This window comes from Cherax quadricarinatus, chromosome 53, assembly GCF_038502225.1.
Source record: "Cherax quadricarinatus isolate ZL_2023a chromosome 53, ASM3850222v1, whole genome shotgun sequence".
NCBI lineage: Eukaryota > Metazoa > Arthropoda > Malacostraca > Decapoda > Parastacidae > Cherax > Cherax quadricarinatus.
In genome coordinates this window covers 27,807,581-27,820,812 of record NC_091344.1, presented here as the reverse complement: position 1 = coordinate 27,820,812, position 13,232 = coordinate 27,807,581, and the positions used below count along the sequence as shown (strand labels likewise).

General features: G+C 42.1%; 1 protein-coding gene across 1 annotated transcript in view; it reads left to right on the top strand.

Moving 5' to 3' along the window:
• The window catches only part of LOC128692432 (cytochrome P450 4C1), a 610,069-nt gene that overhangs the window by 510,786 nt on the left and 86,051 nt on the right, over positions 1–13,232 (top strand). The window contains exons 3-4 of the mRNA XM_070096269.1: positions 10,385–10,466; positions 10,889–10,992. Coding sequence (XP_069952370.1) covers positions 10,385–10,466; positions 10,889–10,992 — 186 coding nt within the window. The remainder of the gene's footprint in view (positions 1–10,384; positions 10,467–10,888; positions 10,993–13,232) is intronic.

Genomic DNA, 13,232 nt, shown 5'->3' with positions numbered 1-13,232 from the left:
AGCCTGGGCTTTGGTCTGAGCCCTAGTCAAGACATTTATGGTATCGGAGGTGATATCTTCACTTTCATCTAACAAGTGAACTTGTGATCCTACTTCCTCGCTTTCGTGAGTAGCATCACTGGTTTTTAATCCCACATGAATATCGCGAGACATTGTCTCATCTGAACTTTCGAGGGGCTTCTCTGACTCTACAGGAAGAGGATCTGAAACACTTATATCCATCTTTGGTGATGAAAGGTCAACCTCAGAAGGAAGAATGGCACCTTTTACATTACCTATTAGTACGGAGCAAGAAGTGATGGGAGCTAGTACGGCTTCAGACCAACCTGTGAACCATTTAGACCTAATGTAACAACGGATGGTAGGAAAAGTGTCCGTATGGCCCAAGTAGTCTGAAAGTATAGCAGAGGAATGAGTTTCTTTAAGGTTAGGGAACAGCTTATCAGAAATGACTATGCATGTGCATCCAGTGTCTCGTAAAATGGTAGATACATTAAGTCCATTAACTGTTCCTGAACAGAAGGGTGCTTGGTCATTACAGTCTTTAAAACATCTTCCAACTTTTTGGACCTTCTTAGAAGGACAATCTGGACGTTTATGTCCCTTAACACCACACAAATGACAAACAGGAATAAAAGAAGTCATTTTACTTTCCATTAGAGGCTTTGATTTCTTAAGGTCTGATGAAACCTTGCCCTTAGGATTCGATCCCTTTAGGTCTTTATAGGAATTGTGAGCCTCAGCAACTTCCTCAGCTTTAATCAGGTTACGTTCTCTGATGAATGTTCGGATCTGATGGGGAAGAGCTGTCAGAAACTGGTCAGCAACCATAAAGTCTCTAAGAGATTCATAACTGTGATCAATTCCGGAACTCTCTATCCAAAAGTCGAACAAACGAGTGTTACCTGTAACTGCTGAAAGTTCTGGCCAGGCTGTAAGGTGGCATACCTGAAATCTTTCCTGTAAGAATTAGTGTTTTTTTTGATATGCTTCATGGATTGCCTTCTTCAGTAGGTTATAATTACATATGATATCCTGTGACAAAGTTGCATAGATATTCAAAGCAGTACCAGAAAATAGCATTCCTAACCTGGTAGCCCAGGTGTCAGCAGGCCATTCACAGAGGGTAGCAGTATTTTCAAACCTGATAATGTATGAAGTAATGTCTTCACCTTCTGTGAAGGGAGGTAAATTAGGTGTTGGAATATGTGTACTAGCTGCATGATGTTCAATTACTCCTTCCTCTAATTGTTGTTGTGTAAAAGTTAACTTTTTATTCTCCAATTCAAGGCGAGATTTTTCGGGCTCGCGATCCTTTTTCTCTGTTAACTCGTGTTCTCTATCCTTTGCTCTTTCCTCAAGTTCTCTTAATTTAACTTGTTCCTCACGTATCTTAGCTTGTTCCTCACGTTCCCTACCTCTTTCCTCACGATCAAGTCTATCACGCTCTTTTTGGTCTTCTCTCTCTCTTTCTAACTGTCTTTCTCGGATTTCTCTCTCAATTCTCTCTCTCTCCTTTTTCTCCTGTCTTTCAAGGTTCTCTTTCTCCTTTTTCTCTTCTCTTTCGAGTCTCTCTTTCTCCTTATTCCCTTCTCTTTCGATTCTCTCTCTCTCCTTTACTTCTTCTCTTTCCCTAATTGTCTCTCTTCTCTCTCAATCCTCTCTCTTTCAAGTCTTTCCTGGATCTTAGCACTAATGAAAGATTATAAATTTTTCCCTGTTATTCCTAACTTACTTCCAGCATTCATCCAAAACTGGTATTCCTCCATGCTTGCAAGAATAACTTAAACTATCAGGGGAAATGAAACGGGTATTAAAGAAAACGGAGGGTTCAATTCCTGCTCCGCTCAAACTGTAAATAAACCAGAGGGCTCGATCCCTGCTTCAATTAAACAAAATGTATTAATTAAAACGAAGGGTTCTATGCCGGCCCCGAGCAAACAGTAAGTAGAATGGGGTCACTTGATCATCCAATCTTCTCACCAACAAATCAAGAGTGTCCTATGACAGTTCCCTTGATATAATAAAGTGCTCAATGAAACAAGTTGTCACTGGAAAATCTCGGGTCCCTAGAGTCTAATCCTCCAAAGTGTTTCAAGCTCACACACAATTAGGTGGCAGAATTAAATATTATATCCTGCCTGACTTGACTTACAATAAATTGAGACTATAACAATCACCAAATCTTCTAAATACTTGTACTGTAGTTCTACCATAGAGAATGATTACTCATGGCTGGTGGTAACTGTCTGTGGTATGCTGCGTTGAAGTTCCAATGGTAGATTCGAGATGGAGTTGAATCTTGATTCAATAGAGTTGATCCTGGCAAGGTCGCCACTTGTGAAGGCTTACTCAGCCCTGTAACAACTTCAGACAGTATTACTCAGGCTGGCTCCTCCTCAGGAAAATTAATGAATAGAAAAAGAAATAATAATTCACAAAGATAAACACTTTATTATTTATTAAATCAAACATAAAACAATAAAACATGAAAGGTATATCCTATTTGAAAGAAAAATGAAAAATGAAATGAATAAAATAACATTTGAACTCAACGCTAATATCTACAGGGGTGTCTGGTGTTGGTGACACTGTTGTTGAAATCGTAGCCGTTGCTGATGATGGGGAGGAGGGGGGTCACAGGTGTTGGTGACCATCCACTGGCTAGTTCTTCACAGTATACTAGTGAGTAGTATCCCGATGACAGGAAAGCAGGTTCTTTACCGCTACAATGATGTGGGGGTTACTTCCTGCAATTTCATACAGGTGCACAGGTACTTAAATCCAAAATGGGGAAGTCTCTGGACGTTAGTCCTTCTCCTGTTCTTCTCGTTGATTGACAGGTGACCCTAACTGCCATCCAAGCTGAAAAGATACAGGTTACCCACTGCTTAAATAATCACTCTCCATGGCAGTGTACAATACTCAAAAGACGTGGTGATTATTACAACAGTCAACCTAGAGCAAGACTGATAGGACTAAGTTTATTATTGGTCAAAAGTGAAGCTTTTAACCAATAAATCCACTAGAATACAAGGCAGGCATGTACTTACAGTAGTGTTGGGAGCTGTGAGTCGAGTGATTTACTGTTTGACCAGAGCCCCACACGTCACCTTTCGGGGGGGGGGGGAGGAAGAGGGAGGGGAAAGGATAGCAGGAGCTAGACTGCCCCTACCTTAACAAGCCGCCGGCAGTCAAAGTATCACTTTCAGGGAGGGGGAAAAAAAAGGCCGGAAAAACGGGAGCTTGACTTACCCTACCTTAACTAGTAGCCGGCAATGAAACTATTGTTACTATATTTCTACTCCTATCTATTGAACTTTTCCCTCACATCTTAGTTTGGATTAAAGAGAAACAAATGTTTGTTGATAATATTAATAAGCATTATGTTACTTAAATGTTTTTATAGCATAAAAATTTATTATAGTATATTGTAAGTTTTTTTTTTTTGGGGGGGGCAACTTTTCAAGCCAAGAACCAATTAATTTCATTTACATGTACTTTGTAATAAAGTTGGTAGAATTACCGACAATATGTAAAGTAAAAGGACACAAGTGCAACTAATGTGACATTTTATTGTGGCAACGTTTCGCTCTCCAGGAGCTTTATCAAGCTTGATAGGTGAGGTGAAGCAGTCAGTCGGTGTCACCTGGAGTGAGTTCCGGGGGTCAACGCCCCCGCGGCCCGGTCTGTGACCAGGCCTCCTTAGGTCAGTGTCCCAGGATGCGACCCACACCAGTCGACTAACACCCAAGTACCCATTTTACTGATGGGGAACATAGACAACAGGTGGAAAGAAACACGTCCAATGTTTCTACTCTGGCTGGGAATCGAACCCAGGCCCTCACCGTGTGAAGCGAGAGCTTTAACCACCAGGCCACCAGAGCCCCTTGGATAAATCCTCGACATTTGCAAACTGGTGTTTAATTGTATAAAATTTTGCTGAATTCTTACCAAGCTTTAACATGTTTGAATTATACATCAGTTTCAGCGCGATAATGTACGCTTAAGTCAATGGAATTTTTTTTTTCAAAGCTTGTGACAGTTGAATTGTTAACAGAAGTCAGTACAATCAACGTCAGTTTCGTGGTGAGATTTTTGGAGGTAAAGGTGACACCTCTTAGTGAAGAGGGTTAACCTTTGTTCATTCCAGGTGAAGTGGTCATGTGATGTGGGGAATTAAGGTGATACTTAAAATTAGCATCAAAGCTTCGGTACCTTAGGTATGATAAGTTAGTGAATGTTCTTAAAAAAGATCCTGCTGATATATGCCAGTAGGCCTACAACAGTACTCCTCTTATGTTCTTATGTAATTAGTATGTAAATTCTTGACCTCGTGCCTTCTGAGCAGATATGTATTTAACTTTTGTAGAAATTGGTTCTGTGATTCCAGTAAAAATATTAAAATTGGTTTATTTAGTTTAAAATGAGCGAGAATCTGAAGCCCAGAAAAACGTATTAAACTGTGTCAATGAAAGAAAATTTCATTGACCATTTCGCTCTCGGGCTGAATGGTTGTGCTGCGCAGAAGCAGGAGCTTCTGCGCAGCACAACCATTCAGTGGCCAGTTGCCGCAGGAGGAGTAACACTGTGTGTTAACTTAGTCAAAGGGGCAATTTACCCGACAAATGCCTCTGTTTTACTGCCGACGATCATCAGGGATACGTTCTGCATTGCCAACGATGAACTATATGGGATTGCTCTTAATGGATCTACAAGGATTTTCGTCAAGTTCTGCACAGTGGAAGCTTACGAAAGGACGGTGACTCAATATCAGGAAAGGTGTATCACCGTATCATCTGGGCTGGAGGTACGCCTGCGGGATGCCTCCAAATACTACACCTGGGTGAGAATTCGAAATGTTCCTTTTGAAGCAGATGACGTGGATATTCGTGAGACATTTCGAAGCTATGGTGAGGTGCATGCTGTGACTTTGAGACGTTGGACAGATGGAATCTACGCGGGGCTTCCTGCAGGATCTTACACTATCAAGACGACATTGAGAAGACCTATTCCCTCGTATGTAGTCCTGGAGGATTTTAGGACACAGGTGTTTGTGACCTATGCGGGACAACGTAAAACGTGTCGACTGTGTAGTGCTTTTGACCACATGGCGGCCGGGTGTGGTAAGGCAGCAACTCCACGTTCATCGGAAATGCCAGTAATCACGGAGTCTTTGGTGGCATCTTCGTCTGCTGCTGTGGATGCAGCAGGCAAAGGAAATTGGGTGGACGAAGTGAACGGTGTGGAGGAGCATTGCGTGACGCTACCAAAAGCTTCGGACGCTCCCCCACAGGAAGAACCTGAAGTTGAGCAGCAGCCTGTGGGACTGGGGAAGGCTGGTGAACTACAGGATTTATCTGAACCTCTGCAGGAGATGATTAAGTCTTTCCTGAAGTTGCCAGCGGAGGAGATCCCCGCTGTAGACGGGAGACTTCTGATGGTTGAGGACCTGAATGGGCAGGCCCCAGGGTCTCCAGGGTCGGGGTCTGGCATGTTGCAGTTGCTGCAGGTGGAGGCTGAGGTGCACATAGAGAGTGGAAATACTGATATGGAGTTTCAGGGTGCATCTAGGAAGAGAGCTGGAGGCTCGTCGGATGACGAGGTCATTACTCCAGCTCAGCGTTCTGGCAAGAAGACGTGGGCGGGAGTGACTAAGAAAGGGCAGGGTAGTGCACAGGGGGGGAGGGGGTCCAGGGGGGCAAGAGTGTATGGGAGAAGACAGGAACAACAAAAAGCGTAATTGACAGGACACAGAGACATAGAGGAAAGCCACCCTTTTTGCATCTTTAAGTGTTTAACTGTGTTTGAATGATGCATCAGTTTCAGTGCGATAATTTACGATTAAGCCAATGGAATTTTTTTTCAAAACTTGTAACGGTCAATTGAATTGGCCTTAGAGCTGAAGTAAACGTGTATGGCTGGAGGATGTTTTGCGGCGTTTTGACATTGACGTGTGCTTTATTCAGGAACACAATTTTAAGTGTGGCAGAGAGTTGAGGCTGAAAGTTTTTGGGATGTATGCTGGTAGTTCAGGGAAAGTAAAGGGTGGGGTGGCAGTGGCAGTGAGGGAATCCAGCCCATTTCAAGTGCTCGCGTGGGAGGAGGGGGGGGTGGGGAGGGAGGTGAGGGTGGAGGGGCTATGGGGGGAGATTAGGGTGTGTTTTCTGGGGATATATATGCCAGCTGATAGTAACAGACAGGTAAAGGTGAATTTTATATGGGAGGTTCTGCTTTTCCACTTGCGGGGTTTACCCATGGTTTCTATAGTAGGTGGTGACTGGAATTGTGTAATTAGAAATAAGGATGTGGAGCCGAGAGGGGCAGGGTGTGTGCTTGGGGTGTTGAGGGATTTGTTGAGGGATGCAGGGGTTTATGACATAGTCAGGGGAGATGGGTGGAAAGTGGAGCACAAGTTTATGCGGAGGGATTATGCTGCCAGATTGGATCGCATATATATAACTTGTGAGATTACAGTAGAACATGTGCTGACGGTAGACGTAGGTTTTTCGGACCATCGTGCCGTTTTGGCAGAGGTGGCATAGGAGGGTATGGTTTGCTGGTATGTGGATTATTGGAAAATGAATGTGAGGTTATTTCAGGGGGAGGGGGAGGGGTTAACATTCAGAGACTGGTGGAGGCAACTCTGGGAGGCATGCAACAACGAGGAGGATGTTTAGGGATGGTGGGAGAAGCACGTTAAAGTGCGGATTAAGGAATATTAACAGCATAGAGGGCGGGATGAGGCGCGGTGGAGGTTTGGTTTACAGAAATACCTTGAGGGGCAGCTCAGTGATTGCTATGAAGGGGGCGGGGGTGGTAGGCATGGGGAAATCGATGTTTTATGGGGAAGATCGAGGTATATACAAAATTCTCGTTTTGATGCGATATGTGTGAGGGAAGGTTTAGAAGAGGTACTATGGGGTGACAAACCGTCAGGATGTGTTTTGAGGAGGTTTAGGGAAAGGCAGCAGATGACCACGATTACGGGATTAGAGGTGTGTAAAGGGGTGGGGGACTATAGGGTGGGGCAGGTACTTAGAACCACTGATGGAATGAGTAACTATGCTGATTATTGGTTTAGGGAGAATTTTAAGCAGGGGGAGGGTGGAGGGAGGGAGGGAGAGATTATAGGGGAAGGAATTCGGGGTATTTTAGGGGAGGAGGTGAGAGCGGTGCTAGAGGGTAGGATCAGCGAGGAGGAAGTGGGGGAGGCGGTAATGAGCTTGAGTAGGGGAAAAGTGCCGGGGATTGATGGAATTCCTAACGATTTCTTTGTTGCACATTGGGATTGTATGAAGGAATGTTTGGTCTCCTTGCTTAACTGTATGAAGGAAGGGGGAGTGTTGGGGGAATAGCAGGGCATGGGGGTAGTTGTTTTGGTTTATAAAGGAGGGGGGGAGGACCCTGGGTGCCTATAGGGTGATCTCCCTCATGTGCGCTGATTATAAAGTTTTTGCAAAGGTTTTGGGTAATCGCATGAAGGTGATTGACCTTGTTCTACATAGAGGACAGTATGGGATTCCAGGTCGAAGTATATGTGAGGGGCATGGGAGAATTAGGGATTTCGTGGAGGGTAGAAAAGGGGGTATATCTTGGGGATTGATTGGAAGCAGGCTTATGACTGTGTAGATAGATGTATGCTGTGGAGTATTTTGCATAAACAGGGTTTTGGGGATGAGATTGTGCGGTGGGTGACTACTTTGTATACGCCTGCGAGGGTCAGAGTACAGGTTAATGGGAACTTAGGGCTGCCGGTGCAGTTGGGGAAGGGTTTGCGACAGGGTTGTCCCTTGTCTCAAATCCTCTTTGCATGCATGCAGGACCCATTTTATAGGCTTATAGAGGAAGGAGTGTGGGAACGAGGAGAGGAGAGTTCTGGCAGATGTGGAATTGTGGGGTATGTGGATGACACCACAGTTTTGGTGGGAGGGGAAATAGGATTGGGGAATGTGGGACGTATAATAGAGATTTTTGGTGGGGTGACCGGGATGAGGGTTAATGGAGCAAAGTCTAAGTTATTGGAAGTAGGTACATGGGTGGGGGGGAGGTTTGGGGAACTGTATGGGTGGAACATAGTGGATAGAATTAAGATCTGCGGGGTTGTGTACATGGCGGATGCTGGGGAGGCTCAGAGAATAAATTCAAAGGACGTTGTGAGTAGAGTGATGGGCAGGATGCGAGGGTGGAGGGCCGGGGATGTAACATTGCAGCAAAGGGTGGTGGTGGTAAACACACTTGTTTATAGTAAAGTGTGGAGAGTGGCAGAAGTATATCCCCTGAGGTCGTGTGATATTCAGGAACTGGAGAAGGGGGTTTTGAGGTATGTGTGGGGTTATGGGAGGTCATGGCTACGGAAGGTGGTGGTGATGACGGGCGTGCAGCAGGGTGAGCTGGGTCTTATACCTTTGGACACACACGTGAAGGCAGTGTATGTGAAGCAGCAGTACCTGAGGGTGGGAGGGGAGAGGGGTATAAGGGTGGGAGTGGTCATGGAGGATGTGAGGAAATGGTAGAAGGGGAAGGCGTTATTGGTGTGTGAAGATATGGTGCATAATTTGTTGACAATACGGGATGCAAGAAAAGTAAGGGTAAGTAGGCTTGGGAGGACAGGTAGGCAGGGTGAGGTGATACAGGGAGTAGATACATACCCGATGTATGATTGGAGGGGCATTTGGGAAGACTTTCGAAAGATTGGATTAAAGCCGAGGGTTCGTGAAGTGGTATATAGGTTCTTTATGGGAATTCTAGCTTCAAGGTCAGTGCTATATAGAATGGGTTATGTAGGTGCAGGCACTTGTTTGCATTGTGGGGAGGAGGAGATGGCTTTTCATGCTGTGTATTTTTGTGAAAGCTTGGAGGTTGTAAGGACATGGTTAGTGAGGGTCCTAGGTATAGTGGCAGGGGGAAGGGGAAACATTTCGACTTCGAGGGCTTTGCACTTTGATGTGGGAGGGGTTTCCAAGGACATTCGGAGGGTAGTGATGTATGTGGTGGCAGATTTTTTGTGTGTCTTGGGGTATGCAGGAGGTGGGGAGTGATTGCAGGGTGCCGGCGCTTGCAGCGAGTGTGTATCGTACGGTTTGCAGGAATAGGCTACTATATGGGAGGGTGTAGGTAAATAGTTTTTCTTTGGGTTATCGTAATCTGACGGTAGGTGTAATGTTAGGGTTGGGTGTAGGGTAGAGCTGGGATAGGTTGTTTTCCCTAAACTGTCACTTTTGTTTTGTTTTGAGACCCGTGGAGAGTGGAATGTGGAAAGAGTGTGTGGTAGTGGAGTATGTGGTTGTGCAGTCTTTAAGCATGAGGTGGGCATAGTGGGGGGGATGAACTGGAGACATACGGTTAAGAGACTGGGGTTTTGACTTAAGACTTCAGGTACGGGTGTGAGAATGAATAGGGAGAGTAAGGTTGTGTAATGTCAGGGGATGGCAGGGGGGTGCTTTCTGAAGTGTTTTGGGCCAGGATGATTTTTTTAATTATGTTTGATGTAGTACTGCTCTCCATATATACTACTATGTGTGTTGATTGCGGTCTTAGGAGTTTTGTTCCTGTGTGGGCCTGTATATGTTTTATTACTGTAATTGGCATTTTAGGTGGGGTGTGCCATGGTCTTCCTGTGAGGTTAGGCACTCACTAAGATGATTGCAGTTTGTTTATGATGTGGAAGAATCTTGTTACTATAATTGACTGCAGGATATCCTTTATTACCATTTTTTTTTTTTTGGCGAATCCCGATGTTAGAAACCAGATTGTTACATGTTTATATTATGTACTTACTGATTAATTGTATTTTTAGTTTGTTTTGTAAGCCATGAGGCAGTTATAGCCTTTACCTTTGTATTAAGGTTTAGGAACAGATGTACCATTGTAGTTTTTTATGCTTAATGTTCTTACGTGATGTAAGTTTCATATTTTTGGATAGCATTGTATATGTGTTAGGGTTAACGTATTTTATTGTGCACTCTTGTGGTTCTAATTTTATGTTAGAGATCTGCCTGGGGTAGGGGGAGTTTAGTTTGCAGGTTGTTACGGTATTAAACATACTATGCTCCTCTGAGTTAGTACCTTATGATGTTCAAGTCATGGTAGTGAATATCAGGTTTTACTTTTGATTAAGTTTGTACGGAAATATGTATCAATACTCTCATCAAGTTGGTTTTTGTTTGTGTTGTTTCATTAGATACTTTTTGTCACATGATCTATATTTTTTATATTTGTATGAGGTAATTATATGGCAACGGAAAGTTTATTACATCTGTTGCCGGATAGGGCCTGTATTTTATTTATTTGCTGTTATGTACCTTTTTAAATAAAATATATATAAAAAAAATGAAAGAAAATTTGAATACCAGCGCCGTTTGTGACTTTTGTTTTTTGTCAGGAGAGTCTGGTGAACCAGATCCCGGGTCTCAAAGATCTTCCAGTACTGGGTAATATAATGTACCTCAGTATGGATCCACCAGGTAAGATACTTTCTCTGATACATAAATACCATAGTAGAAGAATAATAGAATGTAAAACCTGAGCACTTTCGTGTATTGACGTTCACACAAGTACTGAGGCATTAGTTCTTTAGATGTTCATGGAAATCCCGTTAAGTACTCAGGTCTTACTATTTTTATTTTTTTCTCTGGCGTTTTTTAACTAAAGTCAGGTATTTAATAACAAGTTTTAGCCACTTCTGATAATATGATTATATTTTTTTTCCTGCTTGGCAGTATCATTGCCAGAATATTTTCTTCGATGCCAGTTTAATCAAAAACAAAACAAATCTGCTTCGACTTATTCGGTCTTAATACCAAATTTGTTAGTTTATTACTGTACATATCATGCTTTCAAATTTTTATATATACTACTAAATCTAAAAACGTTGTTTATACTTCAGAACTCTTCCAGAAATTCTTGAAGGTGACAGAATGTGGTGAAGTTGCCAAGAGGCCGTTAGCCTCAATTCCTTACTGCTTACTAAGCAGCGCCAAAACCGTAGAGGTAATTTAACATTAAAAGTTTGTGGTAGTTTTTGTGAAGACAAACTTGGAATTAAAAGCGTATGTAACTCAATACACTTATGGGCACATACCAAAAAATAAAAAAAAATTGCCACAAGACTGGTTTTGGGTTCACTTACGGTAAGAATATAAAAAAAAACTGAAAATATACAAAATAATCAAAGGATTTGATAAGGCTGATAGAAGACGGTGCGAAAGGCAGGAAACAAAAACTTGGTGCACATCTATGTTAAAGATAAACTGAGGGACATTGGGAATATTTTTTTTCAACCTTACGGTAGTCATGATTAAGAATGACCTGGATGACAAAGTAATGGAGACAGACTCTATACACTTTCCCGAGAACAGATATGATAAGGTCAGTGAGGGAGTAAACCCATTGACGGTTAGATACGAGGCAAGAGACCGAGGCAAGAGACCGAGGCAAGAGACCGAGGCAAGAGACCGAGGCAAGAGACCGAGGCAAGAGACCGAGGCAAGAGACCGAGGCCTGGCTTATGCTATGACGAATTAAAGAATTCAGATTGGTGTTACGTACTGCGGAGGTGATTACTCATCATCTTTAAAAAAGTTTGCAATAAAGATGGAATTACCGACAATGTTAGATAAAATGACACTTGTGCGATTAATGCGACATTTTATTGTGGAAATATTTCGTTCTCTAGGAGCTTTAAGCCATTATAAACAATGCAAGGACACAAAGGGTGTTTATAGGTACCACGTGAGGTGAAAAGGCACGAGAACTCCAGTAGTCCTACTGGCCCATGTTGTAGGCAGTAGTATAAGTGGAAATAGTATTTGTATTAGTAGTAGTGGCAGTAGTAGTAATATTATTGAGATAATTGGCTTTCTTTTATTTCGGTTTATTGTCTGAAATGTCGATTAAGGAAGACTCAAGGCATTTGCGTCTGTGGAAATTTGATTCTTAGATCACTAGGCGGCGTTACTGAATCTCAGATGGTTTGAGGAATTTCGGTGCTGGACACATGCGTTGTTCAAGTTGACGTTTCTGCATTAATTGATGTGCTTACTGAGACATTTTCGAAAGGTACGTCCTATTTCATCAATGTGTACCTTGTTACACTTTGCGCAAGGGATTGTGTAAACACCTAGGACAGGTCTTTGATGGATATACTGGTTGCAATGGCGACACTAGCATTGTATTTATTTATTTATTTATTTATTTATTTATTTATTTATTAATTTGAACATGATACAGTGAAGTACAGAGGAATACAGTTATTACAGTGCAACATGCCAAAGCCCCTTGTATGCAGAGCATTATGGGCAGGCTTAAAATTAACTTAATATTAACTAAGCAATGATATGTTAAGTGGTAAAAACATTATTGTAAACAGATAACAATTTAGCACAAATGAGTATTACAAAGACAGGTCATATGGTCATTTACTGTGTTGCTGAACATTCAGTAGAATGTAGTATTCTGTTAGGTAATGTAAATAAAAAATAAAGTTTGATTTATGAGATACAATAATGAGAAATATTTATGAGATACAATTTATGACATACCATTATTCAGTATTTATTTAGTTGTGGGTGAGTAAGTGACTTTTGAGAAGAGACTTGAATTTATAAACAGATAGCGTTTCTTTTACATTCACAGGTAATGAAGCAAGTACATTGAAGATATTCAAGGCATCTTGGCTGTTGGGAGGGATTATGACTTTATTTAAAGTGGTGTTAGTGCGTTATGAATTGATGATTTGGAGGGTTCTTATCTTATAAATCTTGATAAACAGGAAGGAAATTATAACTCAATGAATGCCTGATGTACATATGTACATTCCTCATCAAAAAACTGCAAATTCGGTCTGATAATGATGCATCGTTTGTCGTCGGTGTGCTGACTGGAATAGAAGTGTTTGAGATCGTTTTTTTTTTTTTGTATTCTAACTGTAAACTTGTAATTTAAGGGTGTTATCTACTTTGTGAAGGCGGACCTCGAGAAACTACACATAACCTGTCATTTACTACTACTACTACTACTACTACTACTACTACTACTACTACTACTACTACTACTACTACTACTACTACTACTACTACTACTACTACTACTACTACTACTACTACTACTACTACTACTACTACTACTACTACTACTACTACTACTACTACTACTACTACTACTACTACTACTACTACTACTACTACTACTACTACTACTACTACTACTACTACTACTACTACTACTACTAC